Raw genomic sequence first — 25,090 nt, 5'->3', positions numbered from 1 at the left:
GATGCGGGGGCGGGGGAGTCTCCTTAGCACACTCAAGATATGGTGCACCCATTCTACAGATCTGGCTGTGGAGTGTGCACTGGCCTTTCAATGTAGGGAGGCCTACATTGGAACCCTGAGCTGAGCAAGGAAGATGAACAGGTCCATCACTGTGGTCTGAATGCCTGACTTGGAAGTAGCAATGCGACATTGCCCTGTGATTTTTCTAAGGACTAAAGTTTCCAGCCAGTAAAGAAAAGAAAAGGCTAACCACGTACTGTGACAGTTTGTGGCAAGCTCTCTCCCCGGTTCCTGGTAACATAGGTAACAGCATCATGTACAGATGGGAAAAGGTGCTGCTTGGTGATGGTCTGGCTGAAGAAATTGCCTCTTTCCAGCTGGGTAATGACGGAAGCTACAGGGGGAAAGACAAGGAAAAGCCACGTGAGGGTGCAGTTTCAGGCCACTTCCGCCAACTGATGCCAGCCACACTAACCATGAATTCTCAAATCTACCTATCACCTGTTTCCCCCACTAAGCTAAAAACATAGGGATTTGCTGGCTGGATCAGACTAAGGGTTTGTCTCGAGTGGTGGCTGCCCAGATATCCCTGGGAGCTTACAAGTTGGGCATGATGTCAGAGCCATGGCACAGAGCAGCTTCTTCACTTAGGGTCAAACCAGGCATAATGCTGATGTGGGAGATCTACGATTAGGACCTCCCACTTAGTGTGAGAAGCGTGTCTGCTTAGCTAACTAGCAGCCCCCTGCAGTTGCTCTGGGAACTGGTGCTCCGGGAAAGAGTCTTTCACTTTTTCATCCCTTTCCCTGATCTACATCATTCCCGGATGCTATTACCGCCACAGGGGAGATGGGAGACACTTTTGCCCTTGAAGCTGCAGCTGATCTAATGTGGGGAGGGGGTGCAGAGGAAGATTTAGACTGGGCAAAGGTCGGCTGCTGTGATGGCTTCCAGATGTTGTGGGACCCCAGCCAGTAGCAGCTGAAGCAAATGTAGTGAATTCTCAGTGTTATACAAGGACATTTGTGCCACATATCCTGAATAGTTAACAAGAGTCAGGTTCAAACTTTAGCATGAGCAACTGTGCATTCCACTGTCGTTTAACACAAATTATAGTCACTTATGTCCTGGACCCTCTGCCACAGCATCTGAATCACTGGCTCCTTCTGCCCTTCAGTAGCACGTTTTTAACCAATTCCAAGGCTTGATGGAATAATGTGACTATGAAACAGAAGAAGTCCAAAGGGCAGGAGAAAGTACGCATCCAGGACAAGGCCGAGAACGGAGGAATCACCGTCGACAGAAGATGCACACACTCTCAGGTTATGTTAGATTTTAGGGAATCGGATCCCTCCCCCGGTGGCAGTGAATAAGCATATCAAACGAAAGGAGCATTCTTTCCAGTTAGTTTCTTTAATAATTACAGCAAGAGACAAAGGAATGCATATCTCTTCTAGAAATGGCGTTTCTAGAAGGTGTACAGGCTCCCCCTCTCCTCCACCATTAATCTATGCCACTCCTACATCAGGTAATCTGAGCTTGTTGCCTCTGTGCTCTCTGTTCTATCACTCTCAGAGCCCGTCTAGTCTTAGGCAAAGGGTGTGTGTGTGTGTGTGTGTGTGTGTGTGTGTGTCTCAGGAATGCTATCCAAAGATACTGAATCTGCCAGCCGTCTCTCTCCTGGTGTTTCCTTTTCTAGCTGTTCCTCACTCAGTATTTCCCAGCTTTCCCCCTCTGGATTATGCCCCTCTGCAAACCACTGTTCTAAATCAATACTGTCCTCCTGCCCTTGGGAAGGTTCAGGAGAAGGGGGAGAGGGGCAGCTACCACCAATTCTCCTCAGTCCAGCCCCTGACAGGCTATGACTTGCTTACTGCGGTGTGGCTGACCCGTGACTTCCTAGAACTCCTTACCATGGCAACCGACGAGAAACACGTCCACTTCAATCTCTTGGAAATCTTTAAATATCTGCCAAAGACAACAAGCATAAACATCTGAGACAAGATACTTTGCAGGAACCTGAGGGGTTACATTTGCCTATCCTGCCAAGGCTGGGCAGCTTCAGATATTAGGAAGTTATTCCACAAAACCCACATGTTAACTGCATGGACCTCCCCGTGCAATCTTTTGCTTAAATCAATGAATTTTATGTGGGTAGTAATGGCCATTGGGCAGTGGTTAAGGTGTATGCCAAGGAAAAGCTGAGAAAATAAAATGCCTTCCTCACATTTTGACTGATTTGGATTATCTGGTGTCTTAAATGCCAGTGATTTCTGTGACAGATGTGACTGGCAGAGAGAGAGAGAGAGAGAGAGAGAGAGAGAGAGAGAGGCAATTAACAGATGAAAGTGAGTGATGAGCAAGGTTCAGAAGCACAGATTAGCCATCACAATGTAATCAAAGCCACAGTTTGATGGAGACCCCTTTCGAAGGGCCAATGAGACACGATGTTAAATTTCTCCTTTAAAGTTAGTATTATCACCAGTAAAGGTAAAGGTAAAGGGACCCCTGACCATTAGGTCCAGTCATGTCTGACTCTGGGGTTGCGGCGCTCATCTCGCATTAATGGCCAAAGGAGCTGGCATACAGCTTCTGGGTCATGTGGCCAGCATGACTAAGCCGCTTCCGGTGAACCAGAGCAGCGCACGGAAATGCCGTTTACCTTCCCGCTCGAGCGGTACCTATTTATCTACTTGCACTTTGACGTGCTTTTGAACTGCTAGGTGGGCAGGAGCTGAGACCGAGCAACAGGAGCTCACCCTGTTGCGGGGATTCGAACCGCCGACCTTCTGATCAGCAAGCCCTAGGCTCTGTGGTTTAACCCACAGCGCCACCCGCCACCCCATTATCACCAGTGGGGAATGCAAAAAACAAAACCCCAAAACAAATGCCAGCTTCAGAGGATGGATTTTCCTCAGTACTCCAGCAGGAGAAGAAAGGGTTTACCTGTAATCCCTTCTCTAATCCTGCTACATATCAATCCCCTCCTCACAGCACCTTCAGCTGGTGCTGTCTGCATTTTAAGAAATCTACAGGTTTAGATGCAAAGCTGCATTTAACCTCACATGGAGTTTGGCCCTCAGTCATCTATCTGGCAGCAGAACAACTCTCTCATGGCGGGTGCCCCTCTCCTGGTTGTTGTCTTCTCCTTACGTTTTTAAAGGTCTTTATGCAGACGGTGTCCACAAAGTTGACAGGGGTGAGGTCCAGGATAAGCGAGTGAAGAGGAGGCTTCTTCAGTCCCAGGGAATGCAAAGTGGGTTTGCCAGAAGGTTGTGGCTGGCTCTGGTTTTGCGGGGCCAAGTCAGTCACACTTCCATTAGCAGCAGTGGCTTCTGTGTCATCTCCCAGTTCCTGTGAGGAAAGAAAAATCACAGTACAAGGCTGCATGAAGACAAACAGGAACAAGAACCAGCAATCTCTGACTTCTGGGTTGGGTTTTTTGAAAGGGTTGGGGTAGGATAAAAAGATTGGACTCATTATATGGTATTTCAGTTATATATGGTTTTGACAAATGGACATGGACATTGTGACAATGGAAAATGTTAAAAGGGGAAAAATTAGCCAAAACTTTTTGAGGCCGGAAGGAGGGAAGGGGGGGGGGGAATTTGGTTGAAGAATTAGGAAAGTGCAGAAGTACAATGAAGCTGTGGTAGAAAAGAAAATGTTAGTAATAAATTGCGGAATATAAATGTTTATAAAAGTGTTAAGGAGGAAAGAAATGTGGTTTAATTTAGATTTGGAAGATGAGAGGAAAACTGGGAATTATGTGTTACTTTGAAGTCAACAGGGGGGGATCCGGGGAAGTCAGATTAAAAGATGAATTTGTTGGATGTATGAATCCCTGGCCCAGGAAAGGGGTTGGGCTTAAGCAATGATTTTAGTATAGTATGAGGTTAAACGTGGAATGATTTTATGTACTCCTGTGAGAGGGGGGTTTGGATATTTTGCTCCCCTCGGTGGGAGAGGGGGGAGTATGAAAAGTTTAACCATGTAATGATTTGTGCTTTTAATTGGGAAATCTTATAAATTTTTAATAAAAAAGAAAGAAAGAAAAATCACAGTATTTCCCCCCAACATGAAACAGTGTTCTGGCCATAGGGTTTTCTCAGGTTGGCTCTGCTCATAGGGTGTCTCAGCAACACTAAGGGTGGGTGAGAAATTCAATTCACTTCACATTTAATTTGCACATTCCAAAACACTACATAGAACAAAACACAACCACCCTTGGAAAGTCACACTTCTGCAAATTTCGCAGTGCAGTTCTTTAGTCAAGCAACGTGCACAAGAATGCACATACTGCAGTAAAGCGTGCCTAAAAATGCATATGCTAGCACACTAATATTAATATGACAAAAGTGATTCATATTAAGGGAAATATAAAAATTAGGGGAAAATATGCTTTGCATAAAATGTGCATATATGGCAAAATTGGATACAAAATGCGTATATTAGAAGTTTGAACTGAAATGCTACTGAATTTTCATAAGGACTTTAAAAATAACCACAAACCGATGTGGAAATGTGGAGAATTGAAGTTAAGATTGGGAAAATGAGGAACTAAGAGAAACCAAAACTGGCAGATTCACCCCCAAATGGATCTTCTCAATTATGGATCATCTCAATTTTGCTCCCCCTTGGTTTGGAGCCCTGTGCAAGGGAATGGCCCACACTGCCCTAAATCTGGCATTGAAAGGGGGTTTCCATCTCCCTCATAATATGCTGGACTCTGACATCTTTGGGATGTTTCATTGCACAGGTAGGCCGCCTATTTTGTATCTCATATTGTTTTTGGATTATTCCATTTATTACAATCAATTTATGAGTTGTCTAAAAGAAAAAAATCCTCTAGGCAACAGGTTCTGTTCTCATTGGCCTGGTTCACATGTCATGCAAAGCCAAGCCATGGCATTGCAGGAACTCATGGGCTCCCAGGGAGGAAACTGCAGCTGCTGGGCTCTTCCGCAATTGTTCTGCTGCTGTCCTGAGTGAAGCCATGATTTCACTGAACATGTTGTCAGAACCCAGGCTTGTAGTTTAGGACAAACCTTGGTTATAGCTTGTGGTCAGCCTGGAGAGACCTAACTCACAAGACTAGGTTCACATGACACATTAAACAAAATCAGGGCATAGCAGAGCAGCAGAGTGACAGGAGAGGAGCAAAAAAAGCTGCAGCCTCTTCTCTGGAAGCCAGCAGCCTTGGTTTGACTTTGTATGGCATGCAAACCAGGCCAATGGGAATATATGCATACAGTCCTTGCAGTGGGGAAGCTCCTCAGTGAAGGAGAGGCATAAAACTCTTCTGCAAACAGAAAGCCCAAGTCAGTTTGTGTTTTCCAACCCTCTCTTTGTGCCACAGCTTTTCTAACAGTTCTGGTGGGGAGTCACTTTATCAACAGTATGAAGGGTTTGCGGCAAGTCTACTCAGAGACAGACCAACACATTTGGGTGCCTGAGACAAGAAATCCAGATTGTCCCACATGGTAGCAAACACCACCACCACCACCAACATCAACATCATCAACAACAACAACACCATCATCATATGGGTTTTACTCATATGATCATGTTAAATGCCTGCTCCCGGAAATGTTGACTGCAACTTTCTTTCATGCCCAGATTGATAAATACCTGTGGCCTTGCCTCCATATCTATGTTCACAAACGCCAGGTTGTTGTTCCCGGAGTCACACACCGTTTTTATCTGAGAAGCCATTTTCTGTTACCAAAACAAGAGCAGAACAGAAGTCCAAGTGAACTCAAAGCAATTGTGTCTGCATGTGACATTTTGAGAACCTCCACAAATTACTTCTGGAACAAAGAACAGCAGGGCAGAAGGAACAGAGAAGTTACATCTTCTGGCTTGAGCTTCTATAGAAAGCTTCAAACCCTGTGCCCTTGTGGCTGGAAGATGTCCTTGAACTATGACATACAGGATAGAGCAGGGTGTGTGAGCATGTGTAGAAACTAGACCTACTCTACTGTTCATTGCTCTGGCCATTTTTGCCTCCGGCCCTGCTCACCTCTGGTTTGTGGCCACTGTAAGGTTGCCCAGAATGGAATATGGCCCTTGTGCTGAAAAAAATTCCCCACCTAAATGGATCTCACTTCAGGTTGAAAATGGGTTGAAAATATCCTGTGAACCTCCAGATGCTGGAGGACTCCAATCCCCATCAGCTCCAACCAGCGTGGACAGTGGTTGGGAATGATGGGAGTTGTAGTCCAACAGCATCTGAAGGGCTTCAGGTTAACTACCCCCAAGTTAAAACATGGCTGCCTTAGGCTGTATTAACAAAATCTGCAAGTACTTACAAAACACCAAAGGTCTTTTTAGCAAAAGTGCACTTAGTGTCATGTCATGTGCGAACAGGTCCCCACATGAAAACAATGATCTAGCCGCCTTTCCTTCTTGCCTCAAATTATTTATGAATTAACTACACACACAATAAACTTCATGAAAACATACTAATTAGTAATTTAGAAGAAAATGGTCCACCTTTGCCTGCTTGGCTTCCTTCTTGTCTTTCTTCTGCTTCTTCTTTAGGGCTTTTTTCTTCTTTTCAACAAGACGGTCCACATCAAAGCCACACTGAAAAAGAGACAAATATTTAAACTAGCCTCAACCTGGGCCAAGGCCTTTTTGGCTTTGGCCCCAGCCTGGTGGAACGCTCTACTGCAGGAAACCAGGGTCCTGCAGGACTTGATATCCTTCTGTAGGGCCTGCAAGACGGAGCTGTTCCGCCTGGCCTTTGGTCTGGGCCCAGTTTGACCCCCCCCCCCCATTATGGGACACTGTAAGTTACCTCTTTGGCCCTTTTATCGGCTCATGTGGGACTGACATGGATAGCTGGCTCTGATGAATACTTGAGGTTCCTGACCCCTAGGATTGTAATTTCATGGGCATTCTTTTAATTTTATCCTGATTCTAATTTCTAAGCTGTATTTTAATCAATTGTTCGATTGTGTTTTAATGTATTTGACATTTGTTGTTAGCCGCCCTGAGCCCGGCCTTGGCCGGGGATGGCAGGGTATAAATAAAAATTTACATACCGGTACTTACTTACTACTTACTTACCAGCAGCCATTGGTTTTAGCAAAGTATAGATCACTCTAGCCTGTTTGCTTACTTCCTTGTATGTGTTATATAGTGATACCCATAGCCATGGTCTATGAGCTCTTTCATACTATGAATTCTGTTGGGCTTCTGCAAATGAGGCCCAGGTGGCCTCAGGTAATGGATCAGGTGAGTAATTTAAAGATAAAGGGACCCCTGACCATTAGGTCCAGTCGTGTCCGACTCTGGGGTTGCGGCGCTCATCTCGCTTTACTGGCTGAGGGAGCCGGCGTACAGCTTTTGGGTCATGTGGCCAGAATGACTAAGCCGCTTCTGGTGAACCAGAGCAGCACACAGAAATGCCGTTTACCTTCCCACCGGAGCGGTACCTATTTATCTAGTTGCACTTTGACATGCTTTCGAACTGCTAGGTTGGCAGGAGCAGGGACCGAGCAACGGGAGCTCACCCCATCACAGGGATTCGAACCACCGACCTTCTGATCGGCAAGCCCTAGGTTCTGTGGTTTAACCCACAGAGCCACCCGCATCCCTTTAATTTATTAATTTAGGTGCTGCAAATTCATCCTTGTTCTATCCTGCCAATTCATCCTACTAGAGGACCAAGCGTTGACAGTGGCATGAAGAATCTTGCTAAGACCGGTGCAACTGTTGTGCCCCTTCCAAGATAGAGAGAAGCAGACTACAGCTATTTACACTCTGATAACCTCCAGGTTAGACTACTGTGATGTGTTGTACATAGGGCTGCCTTTGAAGACTGCCTGGAAGCTGCATTGGTTCAAAACACAGCTGCCAAGCTACTGGTTGGGACCAGAGCCGTCTCATCCATTGGGGCTGGTGGCGCGCCAGGGCGCAATGGCCTGGAGGGCGCCTCCGTCCTCCAGCCCCGCTGGCAGCGCCTGCCGGCAGCGTCCTCTGACTCCCGGCAAGGGAGCTGGCCGGCCACGCCACGCCCTCTGGCTGCCCAGCAGAGCACAGGAGCACAGCTCTGCACGCCCTTCCAGCGCTTCCGGGACGGGAGGCAAGGGCGGCCGGCTCGCACTCCCACGCGCAGCCGGGTGGCGCGGCGCAGCCGGGCAGCTCGCGCTCCGCGTGCAGCCGGCCGCCCACCCGATGGGGCACAAGCTGCCCAGCTGCGCCGCGCCATCCAGATGCGCGCGGGAGCGCGAGCCAGCCGCCCTCGCCTCCCGTCCCGGAAGCGCTGGAAGGGCGCGCAGAGCCCCGCGCCGCTCCAGCGCCACGCCCTTCATCCCCCGCTCGCCCACCCCCCTCCCAAGGGGCGGCAAGCGCGGGAGGGAGGCGGCGGAGAGGCGGCATGGCGGGGGCGCCGGAGGGATAGCCGCGCCAGGGCGGCAGATCCCCTTAAGACGGCTCTGGTTGGGACCAAAACTTTGGGAAACATGTCTTGCCAGTTCTTAAAGGACTCCACTGGCTTCCAATCTGTTTCCAAGCACAATTCAAAGCGCTGGTTTAAAGCTCATCCTGGCTTAGGATTCAGATGTCTGAGAGAACTTCTTTCCTCCTGTATCAACCTCTCCAAACACTAAGATCTTCCTCCAATGCCCTCTATCAGCTATGTCTATGTCAGAGGGGGTCTACTGTATTTGGCTCAGGCATCTCACTTGTGGAATTCCCTCCCGCTAGGACAGTTTGTCTGCTAACTATGCTAATATCTTTTAGGCACCATCGCTGTGAGTTTAATTGTATGCCCCTTTCCCAAGGCAAACGATGCTCAAAGCAGATCACAATATTAGAAAAGAGTAAATAATAAAACAGTGAATTATCTTGAAATGTTGCTCGAGCAACTACAATGTCTCACAAAAATTAAACTGTCACACAAATATTAATAGGCTACCGGTAATCAAAATGGGCCCATGCTAGTGAATATATATTAAGATTAAAGAACCCGCAAATAGCTAATACAAAGGTCTAACAAGAGGAATATAAGAACATAATCCAAACAGCAGCAAAACAAAACGGAAAAAACACCCTGTTCTCCAAAACAAAAATCTTACAGCAGTCCCACCCAGCAGCAAGCCTTAAATAAGACCCATTCACACACACACACACACACACACACACACACACACACACACACACACACCGTGATGGCCTTTGCATGCTGATTATGGTGGGGCTGAAGAATGACTAAACTGGGCTTCAGTCTATGCCTCAGTCCCTTTCTTTTCTATATCAAATCTGAGCAGAGAGAACTAAGAGTACTGTGGGAATAGTGACTCTGTCACATTTGTTTGTCTTTTCCCTCTAAGCGGAATACAGTCCAAAGCCATTTTATTTCTAATGCATTGGTCATCATGGAGACCCTCTGCCCCCCCCCCCCAGAAATATGAGGGACATCTTCTGAACCCTCCTCACCTTCTTCTTTAGGGCTTCTGCATACAGGTCAGCATTAGCAAAATAGACCGTAGCGGAGGAGCGGAAAATCTTCATGCCTGGGATCTCCTCAGCCTGGAAACAGAACAAAACAAGGAGTTAGTATGGTGTCACAGTAGCTTGAACCTAGGGAGACTTTTGTTCAGATCCCCACTCAGCCACAAAGCTCACCAGCTCGCTGTGGACAAATTACAATCTAACATCCCTCAAAGTGGTGTTGTGAAAACAAAAAAGAAAGTAAGTCCATGGCTGATCCCCTGTGCATCTTGTTATGATTCTTGCCCCATGTTGCAGTCATGGGATTGGTTTTATCACATGACAGTGTATGTTTTCATTCCACATAGTAGGAAGTGATGGAGACAGGATGTTTGTATTACGGTTTTTCCGTGATTTAGGACGTTTGTTCATTTGTCTCTTTCTCTTTGCTGTTTGATGCTGATGAGGAAGGAGCTGAGTTAGAATGCCCCAAGTGTGTTATATGTAAATAAAGTAGTTTAGCCAAAATGCTGCGCTACTGAGTCTGTTACGCTGACTGCCAAGACTCTGCTGATCCTGAAGTGTGCTGATGCCTGCAAGGCATCAGTCGCTGTGATGTTCGGGCTGGAGAAAGTTTTTCAAGCTCCCGACCAACCGACCAGGAGGGAGAGAACATGCCAGTTGGGCATGTGTCTCTGCTGGATGCCTACTCATGTATACCCTCCTAACAGGTGGGATAAATATTTGATTTTTTTAAAAAAGGCTAGGCTTTTGTACAGGGCACGTGATTTCTGTGGCTAGAAATCTGGATTCGAGACAGCACTTGGTGAAATGCTTTGTGGTTGAGCAGAAGTTGCTCCGAGTAAGATGTGAGCAAAGGGGCTTGAGAAGGATAAACCCTCCTGCATCTTGGAATTGTCTCGTCCCAGCCCTCCATTAGGCATGCACATCTTCCTGGCTCTTCCCGCTCATGTTTGCTTTGGTCCAAGAGGAAGCACAGTGCTTTGTTTTTCAAAGTACACACACCATTTTCTACATAGCCCCTTCATAGTCATCTCCCCGAGTCATTTTTCAAATTTACTTACCTTTTGATATTCAGCTACATCTCTGTAAACATCAGTTGTGGGCACTTGTCCTAAAATGGAATAATGGGGCCTTAGAGAAGATGGAAAAAGAGGGATTAGCAAAGACTCTGTTCAGTCTACTTAGCAACAACTTCATGACACCTGGAATTATATGTTGATGGAGAAGTTGCCAAATTCATATGGGTGAAAGTTGGAACTTGTTCAATAGACCAGTCTGAGATTATGACAAGTGTAAGTTCCGGCGAGAAGGATCTCCTGGGAGGTGAACACATTGATTGGACATCACCACGCTTTCATTGTCACAGACTGCTGCATTGATGAATGCCAAAGACCTAACACAGTTCCTTTAATATTTATTTATTCCCAAATGTCTGGCCACTGGCTGTCCTGAAGAGGAAGGGCTATGAAGTGCTTCTGTTCAGGCTAAAACTGCTGGTAATGATACATCTTTCCTGGCTATGGCTTGATCTCTGCTTTGGCTCTGATTCCTGGATTGATCTTCTGGGTTCCTGGCTCAGCTCTGACATTTTAACTGAGTGGCACCAGGAGGTGGTACCAGAATGCTACCATTTTTCTGCTACCTGGCAAAGGGCCATTCCCAAGCCCACTTCCTCCTCTCCTTTGCAGGCCAAGGAATACTCACATCTGGGTCCGGAAGATTACGGTGAGAAGTGAAAAGGCCACAGCAACCCCAAGTCCCATGTCAAGATTCAACACAATAGTAGCTATGAAGGTTACAATCCAGATCAGCTGCAGAGCGCGGGAGGGGGGGAAGAGAGAGAAACAATAGAGAAAGTGTAAGTACAATTGCCCCAAATATCAACAGAAGACTTAAGGAAAACTTGCTGAATTATGCAACTGTCTGTCCTGATCTACAACCGTTCCCTGTTGCACCAAGCCATTGGGACTGTTCAGAAGCTTCAAGGCAATGGCACAGAGGTCTATTGCCTCCATGACAACTGCAGAGTTATCCAGTGGGTGGCGGAGGGTGGCTAATATACATTGTGCAGGCTACATACAGCAGGTGTGGAGCCCCTGGATGTTCCTATGCATTATTATTATATTTATAGCCCTGTCTCTTTACTGACAACATAAAATAGTGCAATACAAAGAAAGTATGAAAGACAGCCTGAAAACTAAAGCAGAGCTAAAACAATAGCTTTAAGCCATTTTAAAGAGCATGCATGGGATCCAGGCCCGTCTTAGAGGGATCTGCCGTCCTGGCGCAGCGATCCCTCTGCGCCCCCAGCCTGCCGCCTCTCCGCCCGCCTCCCTCCCGCGCTGGCCGCCCCTCGGGAGGGGGGGTGGGCGAGCGGGGGATGAGAGGCGTGGCGTTGGAGCGGGCGCCCGCGCTCCGGCGGGCGGAGGATGAGGGGCGGGCGGACGGGCGCTCGCGCACCGGCGGGAGGACGGGCTGCAAGCCGGCGGGGGGGGGGCGGGCTGCAAGCCGGTCGCCCTCGCCTCCCAGAGCCCCAGCTGGAGTGCTGGAAGGTCGTGCAAAGCCCCACGCCGCTTCAGCGCTCCAGCTGGGGCTCCAGGAGGCGAGGGCGGGCGGCTTACAGCCCGCCCGCCCGCCCGAGTGCCTGCCTGCCCATGGGGGCGGGGGCGGGTTGGGGAGGGGGAGCCCGGTATGCCGGCGGGCTCACGGGGGCGCCCCTGGGGTGCCCTGCGCCCTGGCGCGCCGCGCCACCGGCCTCTATGGATGAGACGGCTCTGATGGGATCATCCAGGGATGTGTTGTTCCTGCATGCACCAGGAGATGTACGGAAGCATGGATCCTGGACGCACGTACGCGGGACACATGGTAGCCTTCGTGAAGGCTGTCGCTTTGATCATGTTAGGTGAGCTTTCTCCACTTCACTGCAAAGTTTGCAACGAGCCCAAGCCTTTTGGCTGCAGTTGCCAACATTTACACCACTGCCATGTGGCCAGGAGCAGCAGGCGAATCACACAGCAGGGGTCTGGAAAATACTTCAATAAATACAAATTATTTGCTAGTGAGATCTGCAGGAAATACATATTTGAATGCTGTCCCTTGTTTTCATTTTTGGGTAAAAAAGCAACAACAGCAACATTCTGGCACATAGAAAACTAGAACGTTTGGGATAAAAATTGTAGCACTGAGATTTCTTTATGACTCAAAGGTTCTATGTGCAGGGATACCCCAAACCCCCACTCCTTAGGGGAAGCATTCAAACATGCAATCCTGTGCGTTTTAGTTAGGGAGGACCAGTTTGGTTCCACATATTTTTCCAGGTGTCTGCTAGAGAGACATCTGGTTTGCTGTCCTGGAGTTCAGCAAGAACTGCACTGTGTGATCATGCTGATTGTGTGGCGCAGCAGTGCCAAAGCAGGGCCACAGCAGGCTAGAAGATGAACCAGGCTTCCCCTTATTCCTATAGAGCCCCTCTTTTCTTCCTTACCAGGTCAATAACGTTGGATCTCCAAAGCATACGGATATCTCTAAACTGCTTGAACATGCCCTTCAGGTTGACAATAATGATAGAAGCTAAAATGGCCTGAGGAACAAGGAAATTGCAAAGATATAATAGAGAATCGGCAGTATCATAACACCCACAGCACAGAAAATAACAGAAAAGCCTCAGTTTAAAGAGACTTTTATCGCATAGTTGTGAAGTCTTCAAAGGGAGATGTGGCTGTTTAGTCTTGCACTTAAACGATAGTTTTCTTCCATATTCTATGTGCCTCTCTGGTGCTGTTGTCTTTCACGGGCTAGATACATATGGCACTGGCACATATAAAGACACCCCCCCCCGCCCCAATAGTTAATCCCACCAACAGGTAAAATGAAACAAACAGTATACTCCTGTGCATGTTTACACAGAAATAAGTCCTGTCAAGCTTACTCACGCATGTTTAGGATTGTAGCCAAAGACTGAGAGCACCAAGTTTGTTTAACGTACCTTGGGCAGCTGTTCAAAAAGTGCCCCAATCTTCAAGATGGTCACTAGGAGGATGAGACAGGAGACCAGGGCAGCCACCTGCAGAGGAGAGCATAGAGATGAGTAAGTAAAATCTTTATTACGGTCAAGGACCAGAAAGCAATTTATAAAACCACATATTAGTGTAAGTTGTGTTATGCCACAAACAAAAACAGGAATGCGGGCCAATTCATAAAACCGACGCCCACACCCAAGCCAAATTTCAGCCTTTTAGTGTTTAAAATTTAAATTCATTGGTCTCTGCTAACTATTATCGTTCCATCGGGGTTAAAGTTCGAAGTCTATTGTTGACATCACTACTCGTCTGATTCTAGTCGCGATGTAACAGTACTTTGCCACAGCCCTGGTAATTTCGGGGTCTTTATCTGCTAGGAGAAGTCTGGTATAGGTATCATCTATGCTACCAGGCAGTTTCCTTATAGAGATGAATAAGTGCAAGGGTGGTTGGAGTAGAAAAGGGCAAGAACCCCCCAATGCACACACATACACCCTCCCTTTCTTAAACTACTGACGACATTCCATTCGTTTTCCTTGTGAAAAGCCTAGAGCTCCTCCAGATTTATCGAACATTCCTTCTGATTGGATTGCACAAAGCTGACATGGAGGTTAGACTATGCCTTGTCTTTACTGAGCATTCATCCTGATTTGCTTGCAAGGTATTTATACCCCGTTCCCACGAATCATTCATCCAGTGCATTTCCCCCTTGCTTTTCCAATTTGGAAAAAGCCTGCTTAAAAAGGGGGGGGGGCTTTGTTGCACTGGAGTTAGAGTGTGCTTTAACCCACTTTAATTGTGCGAAGCCATATTTCCCGGAAGGTGCTTGAATCCCTCCTGAAAAACACTTGACAGTCTGGAGGCATCCCTAGGCTCATGCCCTGGCCTCAGACTGGGTACCATTCCCTGTGAATTGATAACCATTCACATCTGAAGAAGTGTGCATGCACACAAAAGCTTCTACCCAGAACAAACTTAGTTGGTCTCTAAGGTGCTACCAGAGAATTTTTAAAATTTTTAAATTTATTTCGCCTTGCCCTCAGGCCGGGTAACGTTCCCTGTGAATGGATAGCCAAACCATCCTCAGCAGAGCAAGTCATTTCTGCCCCATGTTCTGTGAAAATAATGGCAGGGAGAGGGAGATTTGAACTAGGCATTTGATGCGAGAGAGGGACGTCAAATCCTAGTTACCTAACTTAGCCCAGGATGCTGTCCCATTAGCTCCAAGTGAGCTCTCTCTGCAACCCTGCCTCCAATGCTCATCAGCTGGATTTAGAAACTGCTGCCTGCTCCTACCAGAAAGAAAGATGACATCTTACATTGGGGACGTACCTGACTGTTGCCTCCAGTGCTCTCCTGCACAAGGGAGCGGGACATGGAGCAGCTGATGCTGTAACATTGGAAAAAACTGCCCACGAAGTTACTGAGCCCCAAGGCTATCAGCTCCTGCAAGAGACATACCATGGAGAAGGGCTGAGAGTCTGCGTGGCTCTGTGGTCCAGTTTCCCATTACATAGGGCTTGACACTCATAAGGATCGACTAGGATGTTCCTATTGTGCAGCCTGCTCTTTTAAGGGCTGTCTGGCCCAAAGCCAATTTAAAGACCAAGGACCAAGCACAGGCCTTGAAGATGCCCGTCAACAACAGCACCCGGACAGGAGACTGAGCAGGCACACAGGTCATGGGATATGCTGCATTTCTGTCCAAAATTAACACAATCGTTTCTAAGTGTGCATCTATGCATTTAGTTTTAAGATCTGCCAATTTTATGCACATCTGCGGCCTGTTTGGTCTTTTCTTTGGTTTCTTCACCTTTGGCGGTGCATAAATGGCCAACCTGGGACCGACAGGCAGGATATGTGGATCATGCTCCCCAAACTGAAGACCCACTTGTATCATAAGTACTCAACTATCCAATGGTAAATTAAAACAGATGGCAAGATGGGGTAGGGAGCCCAACTTCATCCAGAAGGAAGCATCTACAGATCAATCCACGTCTGACACAAAGAAAAATGTGTCATGCAAATGCAGTAACAATATTATAGCACAACAGTAGTTTCCAAGCTTTTCAGACTCAGGCCACACTTTCAACCCAAACATGCATTTGGAGACACATTTCTTAATCTTTTGTCATATATTTGCATGGTGGTATGTCTCCTACTGCAGCCCACCTAGGATCAGGCTGTGACCCATTAGCGGGTCCTAACCTGCCAGTTGAAGACCAGTGTAGTACAAGATAGAAAGAAAAGTCAGCCCATAATAAATAAAGGTTCGTGTCTGAAGCAAGTAATGTAAGCAATAATGTAAGTCTGAAGTAAGTAATGTAAGCAATGCAAGTAAGCAATGTGATAATCCTAGCCAACACAAAGGAAGTTCAATGATCCAGTCGCTCAAAACCGCATTACTTCACCGGCTAAACTTATCAGTTGTGCTGACTTATATTGACTCAGCAGAATGCTGGTCATAAATCAGTTCCAGATTATTACCTTAGTCATGAATTCCTGATACAGTAATCATATCCTGAAAATGCAAGATAAGCCACGTGTGAAGCAACACCTGTACTGAGCAAACCCTCAGGAAGAAGGTTCTCCTGAAGCACTCTCACCACTGAGTCTCCCCCATTCTTCACAGATCTGCAGTGCCCACTTCCTCCACCCCTCTCCAGAAAATACGTAACAGAAGGAAGGGCAGAGGGGTGGGGCTCTCATTCCGATGGAGTGGGAAAGAAGTAGATAGCAAAGGCAGAGAACGTGAAGCATCAACAGGGTAAAGGTGAAAGTAATGAAAACCAGGAAACCAGATAACGGCCAGAGCCACCTTACCTGGTTGCTGTCCACTTTGTAGCCATGCTTGAGAGCAAAGATCTTGCCGAGCGAGATAGCAATAACATAGCTAACCATCGCGATGGCAAAAGCATTTCCTACCACCTTCTCAAAATAGTGTACTTTGGGGGCCTCAGGGGGCCTCATCCTGCAATAAGGAAACACAGACACAGTGAGGCACTTCTGGCCCACAGACAACACAAGGCAAGGCGAGTGAGGAAAAGCTTAATGCCTCCCTGAGCAGTTCTTCTCTACCAGGAGATGAGTGTGGGTTAGGGGGCAGGAAAGGGAGCTCAGTTTAGTTTCCCTGGGCCTAGGGGTGAGGAACGTCTGGGTCATGGGCCTAACAGGCCTCCCCCATCTGGCCCGAGAGGTCATTTTGGCCAAGCCAAACCCTTGCATCTAATGTCATATATCTGGCGTCAGGAGTGGGGCAGGAAAAGCCAAATTGTGTTTTGCAGGTACCACTGATCAGTTGATTGGTAGTGCCTGCAAAGCCCATTGCACAGGGCTTCACAAGACCTGCCAATTGTCAGCTCTCGTGAAGCCCCTTCCAAAGCACTTTAAGGCCCATGCCTGTGCCTGCATGGTTTGGTTTCAAACTATGCGAGCCAAAATGGGTAATAACAGCTTTTTGCAAGCTCTCAGACCCAGATAAATTAACCAGTGCACAATATGATCAAGTGAAAGTAGGGATGAACCCTTATTATACATTCTCACCATGAGGTCCCAGAGTGAGTTACAAAATCAATATCCTTTTAAAACAAACAAGAAAGCCAACAAATATTTAAAATGACAGCACCGTAAATTACAGTATTGGAGTAGGTCTAAAAAATATTTTCCAGCTGTCAAAGGCCAGGGAAAACAGGTGCATCTTTAGCAATGAATTGTAGCTATAAAGTGAAGATTCATCCCTCTGTCAGGAGGGACTCCAAGTTCCCTCTCCCAGGACATCACCACCTGAATTTCTGAATACAGCAGAGCTAGCAAGAGAGCTTCATCTCCCCATCAACACATGGGAGGAGAAAACTGCATGTCCTAAGGTGGTTATGGGAAGCAGCCAGAGTCACTCACCCGCTGGGGATTTCACCCACGATGCTAATCCCAAAATTTCCGTTCAGCTTGGCAAAGTAGGAGATCACTGTGGATATAATAATCTGAAAACAGGTGGCAGGTTGAGAGGAAGGACTTGGCCACATCTGAGCATCGTTTATATGTTCATCCACTTTCCCCCATTCAAATTAGACCAGAGGAGTCCACACTCACATGCATTTGAATTTGAATTAAAAGGATCAACTTTGATTTTTCTCATTCATGCCGGTAGGCATTCCCTTTTGTGTTTGTCCTTGCCTTCTAATTTGTTGATTCTATTATGCCTAGTAGGGACCAACAGGACATCTGTGCAGGTAGCTGTGTGCATGCCTTTAAAAAAATCCCTGATTAAATAAATCCCATTCATTTTGTTGGAGAGTTCTAAGGATTATTTAACAGCTACTACATTGTTGTTTGTTGCTAATTTACTGTTTGTGAGCCCACCATGCTATATTTTTTTCAATTAAAAAAATAGAGAGACAAGGTAGAAATCCTAGAAATACAGAGAATAAATTACCGTGAGAAGCTCGATGGGGATTGGGATCGGAAGCCTCTTGCCAATTTTGTCATTGAGCAGCTTCACAAGCAGGATCGAAACCATGGTGATCAGAGAAGTGACTAAGGTGCCCACGTTGGTATTTGGCAATTTTGAGCAAACTTCCAAAAAGGTCTGTAGGGGAGGCACAAAGCATGGGAAGTAATTGTGAATGAATGAGCGTGGAGGAAACGTGAGAGGAGCAACGAGAAGAAGAAGAAGAAGAAGAAGAAGAAGAAGAAGAAGAAGAAGAAGAAGAAGAAGAAGAAGAGGAGGAGTAGTAGTTTGGATTTGATACCCCGCTTTATCACTACCCAAAGGAGTCTCAAAGCAGCTAACATTCTCCTTTCCCTTCCTCCCCCACAACAAACACTCTGTGAGGTGAGTGGGGCTGAGAGACTTCAGTGAAGTGTGACTAGCCCAAGGTCACCCAGCAGCTGCATGTGGAGGAGCGGAGACGCGAACCCAGTTCCCCAGATTTCGAGTCCACCACTCTTAACCACTACACCACACTGGCTCACCAATGCAGTGTAACGTTCTGCACTCCCTTTACCCAAACTTGGGGATAAGTATGTGTAAATAAACCATATTTCTTAAAGATACCACCATTTCTGCTGTGCCTCAAACCATTGCTTAGTGCCAAGACCGCTGGAATTTTGCTAATGCTCAGCTGCGATTTGGGTGGCTGGTAACACTATGGTTTGTGAATGACCCTCCTTTGATACAGACATGCTGATCTCTTTTATTGTGGCGGGTTTCCATTTTTAATGCTGCTTTCTTGGTTTGTCTTTCCTATATTTTGATTGATTTGAATGGTTGTTTATTGTTTAGATCCCATCTTTAAAGAATAAAAAAAGAATTGCAAGGGAAAAACCACCAAGCAACAGCAATAAAAATAGCCACGGCCGCGATCAATGGCGGTTATTCTTCTTAGTGTGGCATGCATAAAAGCCAACAGACGAACAGATTTAGTATTCTAAAATCATTTATATGCCTTCCTGTGGGTCCATTGGGGCGGAAAGGAGGAGTATTAAAGGACTGCAGACAAAAGAAAACAAAGGAGCCGACAACCTGCAGCTCTCCTGACCTCACCCCCCCCGCCCTGCTCATCCTTGTCTCAGCAAACGCAGCACTGCGACATCAGGAGGAGGCCACTGCCTTCCCTCGTGTGGCTTCCAGGGGATTGGATTGTGTTTTCTGAACCTCTCAGTGGCATGAGAGGATGAGTTCATTCGCACAAGCTAGAGGAACAAGCATGTATAAAAATGTCATGTGGAACATGGTTAAGAAAGGGCAGGAGTCATTGGCACCCTTGGGGGTTTCCCTCCCAATGCAAGTAGCAGCCTCAGGAAGACGATCTAAAAACAAACAAACATTTAACGGTACTCTCATTTTGACTCAAGAAAAACCACCATTTTATAGTTCAAATCAGGAAAAATAAATATAGTAAATGAACAAAAGAACAAAGATTCACAAAATGTCTAGGGGCATGCGTACCCTTGCGTCCCCCCCCCCAGAAAAAAGCACTGGAGACTATGATTGTTTGGACCTCACAGCAAGTGGGGAGGCGGGTTTATCTCTCCTTTTCTACATGCTACAGTCTTGCTGCTGTTTGGTAAACCTGCCAAACAAACAAACATGGATATTAATAGCCTCCATAATGTTGACTTTACATCTAGCATGTTGCTAAGATAGCTTCTGGCTCCAAAAGATTTCAAACTCCTCCACCGACTCCTCTCTAGCCTAAACCTGCCCTTTCCCAGGCCCAACTGTACTTACATAGATCATTGACAATGGCCCTGAATACTCCATCACAGTCACCCCAAAGACGTACTTCAGCTGGGAGATTAGCACTTGGATAGAGGCCGCTGTGGTGTAGCCCCGCACCAAAGGCTCAGAAAGGTAGGTGGCCACAAACCCAAATTGAAGCAGACCAAGGGCAATCTAAAAACAAAGAAATCAGGGGAAATAACATCCTCATGTTGTCTCTCACACAACTCCCTTCCAGAAGTCTCTCTGGGGGACACAGTAGATCTGAGGGTGTACTGCAGAGGTATCTTGCAATGAGGCCTGCTGGGATTTGCCAGAGACCCAGGACAGAAAACAGAACACAAGTTCAACCATTTCTGTCCCTGTGAGATGGGGCCCAAACATAAAGGCTTATTTAAATGTCTGTCAGGTTGCAGGGAAAAAACCTGAGAGTTTAGAGCAGGGGTAGACAATGAGCCTTCTAGACGTTGCTAGACTAGAAAAAGTGCATTATATTAGGGAAAACAGTTTGTATATTAGGCAAAATTACAAACCAAACCAAACATATTAGAAGAAATATGCATGGAAACTTATAAAATATATCTACAATAATCACAATCTAATGGGGAAATGGGCTGGACTGAGCTTAAGGCTGTAAAAATGATGAACTGAGACGTAAGTGACAGATTCATTCATTCTTGCCTCTTGTTATTGTTGAGAGAGAACAAGCACACTTTTGGGTCCCACCACCACTCACCTGAAATATGCCAACCAAGAAGGCAAGTGAAGCCACCAGCTCCACTCTGGCAGCGTCCCTCAGAGTCTCATTGACAATGGTGACATTCGAACCGTTAACCGCCTCCATGTACTTTCCGCTTGGTTCCAGTGAGTCTGTCACACTCCCGATCATCACAGAGATGACAGCAAATGGGCCTGGGAGGAGGAGACAGAGGCTTGGGCCTAGAGATAAGCTACCTGTCCAACCTTGCATCCCCACAAGAATCCAGTCCTCTGTTGTCACAAGCTCAGTTGGCTTTGCTTATCCATCCACATCACCAAGATGGTAGGATTTGCATTGGGTGCCAAAGGATCACAATTTAGGGCCAGAGGAAGAAGATCCAAGCTTCCTGCCTTTAAGGGTATTTTGATGGTGATGATGATAAAACAACAACAACAACAACAACAACAACAACAACAACAACAACAGCAGCAGCAGCAACAACAACAACAACAACAACAACAACAACAACAACAACAACAAAACGATAATACATCAAACATTAAAAACTTCCCTAAACAGGGCTGCCTTCAGATGTCTTCTAAAAGTCAGATAGTTGTTTATTTCCTTGACATCTGATGGGAGGGCGTTCCACAGGGCAGGTGCCACTACCGAGAAGGCCCTTTTTGAACAAAGAGGGCTTGTCCCCTTACACTTCACCAGTCACCTGGTTTGAGATAGCAAATGAGCCTTGTGAAGCAGGGCAAGAGGCAATTTAGCCAACTTAAATTAATGTGAAGATGCGTATACAAAACTGTCAAGTGGAAAATCAGAAGCCCTTATTTTCTTTTTTAAAATTTCTCTTCTTATCTCTTTTTTAAATCTTTTTTCTCCATGATTTTTAAACTCTGTTCTTTTTTGTTAACTCTTATCTGTATTTATGTTCTGGGATGGATGGAAGATGACAGGCCCTGTGTGAGAGGCAGGGCAGAGAGGATCTCCCAAGTTGGGAGGCTGGGGGAAGAAGGGGAAGCCTCCAGGTGAGAGTTGGGATGGCTTACCTCCCTTGGTGTGGACGAAGAGTAAAGATATAACCTTGATAGAGGGTTTTGTATTTTCCTATATTTTCCTCTTCTCTTCCATCTTCTTCTTCTTACTCCTTTTCTTTTCTTTTTTAAGCTTTCCCTTTTCTATTTTCCCTCCCTGCTTTGCTTTTATTGTAGTCTAAAACTTTCAATAAAAACTGAACTGCTACGCAGATCCCAGAAGGCCTCTTCTCCCAGCATCCCCTGCTCACCCACAGAGATGTGCCTGGAGGTCCCAAAGAAGAAATACAGCAGGACGGGATAGAAGGCTGAATACAAGCCGATGACGGGAGGCAGCCCTGCTAGAAGCGCGTAGGCCAAACCTGGACAAAATAAAGGCAGGTGTTAATACGCAGACACTGCTTGGCACCTTTGCTTAGAACGCAGGCTCCATTCTATCCTAGGCACCCCACTCAGAAGTGCTGTAGTTTTATCCACCCACCAAGCCTATGTATGCAGGCAACTTACATGGCCTCCTGCTATTTCCCAGCATGGTTTAGTGGTTACATTGTCGGACTAGGAGTCTGGGAGAAGCAGGGTTCAAATCCCCCATTCGGCCATGAAGCTCACTGGGTGGCCTTGGGCCGGTCGCTGACTCTCACCCGCACCTACCTCACAAGACTGTGGTGGGGTTTAAATGAGGAGTGGCCCCCATACACGCCACCTTGGAGAAAAAGGTGGGATAGAAATGCAATAAGGTTCATAAATAAATACGAGTCTGTCTCAGAAATTCCAGACTGCACCCTTCACCTACATCCCCTTCTCCTCATCTAGCTTTTTTAGCCAAAGCTTTGTTTTCCCCCAAAGGTCCTCAAGGCCGTATTTCTAACAGTAACTTAAATCGGAAGCATGTTTTCATTTGGGTTCCCTGTCCAGTTGTGTTTTGGCATCCAGGAAGCTCCTCCAATGTTTGTGAAAGTTCAGCACAGTATAGCAGAAAGACATGGCCTCTTGAAAATCTGGTGTCAATGGCCCACCCACGCCAGGTACACAGACAAGGACCTGTCCACTTAAGACTGAAGCACAGAAGGGCCACCAAACCCCAAGGAGGCTCTTGCTCTCCAAGCACAGGGGAAGAAATGGATAGTTGCATGTCAGGGCAGTCAACAATGGCCTTGTGGGGTACAAGGGTTGAGGACTGGCTCCCTGAAAGCTTACCCTGAGGGAGATGCATGATTCCTACACTGAATCCTGAGATGATGTCCCCTAGCAGCCAATCCTTGACTGGGTACCGCGGCAGCCATTTCAGAATGGGGAAGAACTTGAACAGCAAGGACTTTGCAGTCGAACTTGAGCACCTGTGGGGGGAAAGTGCAAAAAGGCATGTCTCAGAGGGGAGTTTGGTCTTCAAATTGCCCAGCAATGGAAGAACTCGGGGCCCAGCAATGGAAGAACTCGGAGGTGGCTCTGACACATCAACAATACCCCATCCTACCTTAGGCATGCCTCTTCTTGTAAGAGCATGGCTGTTAGCCAACAGGCTTCTCCTCCAGAGGCAGAAAGGACCAAATTCCACATCTGTAACGTCAGGCAGATGTGGAGGCTAAAGGAGGCAATGAAGGAGGTACGACTGCCCCCACCTACTGCTAAACTACTCATGTGCTGAGCACAGCCTCCCGCTTTTCCTGCCCCTTTCGGTTCAGGGACTTGGCCAGGAGTTCAGCAGGGCTTGGGAAGGGAGGCTCTCGACTTGAGGCCCTCCCACAGGCTTTCTAACTGGTAATTGGTGGAAGGAACTGGCTAAAACCCGAAGCTTAAAATCTTTAAAGTGGTGGAAGCAAAAGAGCACAGCACCCTCCATTTTCAGGGTTGGTGTGCATGACTGTGAGCCACTTCAAAGGTACAGTTCGTATGCACAGAATATAGTCCTTTGAGGTCTGTATCACTTGTGACTGCAGAAGAGAGTCTCACATCTTTGCCCACGGAAAAAGTCATTGCATAAGGAAAGCTCGCATATCAAGGAGATGGTCCGTCTAAAGCCCTTTCTCACAAAATGCCATTCTTCCGTGGGAAAGAAGGTTTTGTTACAAAGGGAACATGCAATCCCCTCCACTACCAGCACCACACATTCACTGCAACCCTAAGTGGAATGACATTAGAAGGGCAATATCTTGTCTGATGCATGTTCTCTGCGACAAGAACATGCATTGAGGTATTTTTCTTTTAAGGGAGACTAGTGGGATTCATGACAAAATGTTGCAGCATGGAGTGCTACTGTTCATTGTGTCAGCCAGCCAGCCAGTCATACCCTCCTCCATGATGCTCCATTCCACACCCCCTCCACCGAGTTTTCAATCTATTTCCCCCACCATTCTTAGCTGTCATTAGCCCTTTTGGGTGGTTTCCTGCCCCTTGAGGCTTTTTCTTTTAAAAAGCTTTTAGTAAACCATGGGTAATCCCCAAATAACTCCTTTTTTGTGTGATGGTGGCATTTTTGGCTCTATAAACAACAGCACACTTTTTGTCACATATTGTCACACGAGCATCAGAAGTTGAAAGAGCAAGAAGGATAAACCAATGGAAGTGACTGGAGCACTGGTCTATCGTCCTCCTGGTTTCTAGTCAAGTCATTCTTCTTTTCAGGCTGTGTAGATCCCATACATTTAAAGCACACAACTTATCCCAAAGAATCCTGGGAACTGTAGTGTTTGGAGTTGTGGCTCTGTTAGGCTGAACTACTGTTCCCATTAATTCTTTGGGGGAAGTCATGTGCTTTAAATGTATTGGTATGTATACAAATTCAGGGCTTGCAAGTTCCACAAGGCGCTCTACAACCTTCCCAAAATGTCCCTTTAGTGAGCTATAGAAACATCATACCTTATCTTCTGGATCTTGGTAGAGAGAGAGGTTGAAGGAGCCTCATTTCTCAGGCCAATCGTCTCTAGTTCAGCCTCATTCAATGTATGATGCTCAGCCCTGGAGCGGCACGACACTTCGTTTTCTTTCATCTCCTTGGCAATAATGCCACCTGCTTTATGGACTCACTCTGAGGCTAGGAAGAGGGGAAGGATACAAGAGGGCCAGTAAGACCACCTGCCACTCTTAGAACTTTGCAACCTGCTTACTTGGATTCTGCCACACATTTTCTTCTAAATGGGCCTAGGAGTAGAGTATTTAAAATAAATACAGTGTAGGCCAAGGATGTGGAACCTGTGGCCCATCTGTGGTGGTGACGGCACTGGGCTGTTTCACCTAAAGTGCCGCAACACTTGGGCCTTTAATACCCAAAGGCTCCAGACAACATGGTCAATGGTCAGGATGGTAGGAATTGTAGAATCATAGAATTGTAGAGTTTGGAAAGGACCCAAGGGTCATCTAGTACAGGAACAACATAAACGGAATATGTAGGTTCCTGTTATATGAAATTGTGGGTAACTCATGTCATGCAAGAATGAAATAACACAACCTCTTTAAAATAAAGATAATACAGTGGTACCTTGGGTTAAGTACTTAATTCGTTCTGGAGGTCCGTTCTTCACCTGAAACTGTTCTTAACCTGAAGCACCACTTTAACTAATGGGACCTCCCGCTGCCGCTGCGCCGCCAGAGCACAATTTCTGTTCTTATCCTGAAGCAAAGTTCTTAACCTGAAGCGTTATTTCTG

The 25,090-nt window shown here is 46.7% G+C and overlaps 1 protein-coding gene across 1 annotated transcript in view; it reads right to left on the bottom strand.

Moving 5' to 3' along the window:
• Positions 1-237: 237 nt before the first annotated feature.
• The window catches only part of SLC26A6 (solute carrier family 26 member 6), a 30,134-nt gene continuing 5,281 nt past the window's right edge, over positions 238-25,090 (bottom strand). The window contains exons 2-20 of the mRNA XM_033141015.1: positions 24,304-24,478; positions 22,645-22,784; positions 21,699-21,809; positions 20,441-20,616; positions 19,714-19,878; positions 17,917-18,069; positions 17,382-17,464; positions 16,308-16,455; positions 14,817-14,930; positions 13,451-13,528; positions 12,950-13,045; positions 11,170-11,276; positions 10,527-10,596; positions 9,448-9,540; positions 6,496-6,588; positions 5,632-5,718; positions 3,154-3,354; positions 1,914-1,968; positions 238-394 (exon numbers count right to left, since the gene is read on the bottom strand). Of these exons, the coding sequence (XP_032996906.1) occupies positions 246-394; positions 1,914-1,968; positions 3,154-3,354; positions 5,632-5,718; positions 6,496-6,588; positions 9,448-9,540; positions 10,527-10,596; positions 11,170-11,276; positions 12,950-13,045; positions 13,451-13,528; positions 14,817-14,930; positions 16,308-16,455; positions 17,382-17,464; positions 17,917-18,069; positions 19,714-19,878; positions 20,441-20,616; positions 21,699-21,809; positions 22,645-22,784; positions 24,304-24,434 (2,250 nt within the window). The 5' untranslated portion in view covers positions 24,435-24,478 and the 3' untranslated portion in view covers positions 238-245. The remainder of the gene's footprint in view (positions 395-1,913; positions 1,969-3,153; positions 3,355-5,631; positions 5,719-6,495; positions 6,589-9,447; positions 9,541-10,526; positions 10,597-11,169; positions 11,277-12,949; positions 13,046-13,450; positions 13,529-14,816; positions 14,931-16,307; positions 16,456-17,381; positions 17,465-17,916; positions 18,070-19,713; positions 19,879-20,440; positions 20,617-21,698; positions 21,810-22,644; positions 22,785-24,303; positions 24,479-25,090) is intronic.

The sequence above is a fragment of the Lacerta agilis genome, chromosome 2 (genome assembly GCF_009819535.1).
Source record: "Lacerta agilis isolate rLacAgi1 chromosome 2, rLacAgi1.pri, whole genome shotgun sequence".
Taxonomy (NCBI): Eukaryota; Metazoa; Chordata; class Lepidosauria; order Squamata; family Lacertidae; genus Lacerta; species Lacerta agilis.
Note: the sequence above shows the minus strand (reverse complement) of the source record. Positions and strands in the feature narration are given on the sequence as shown.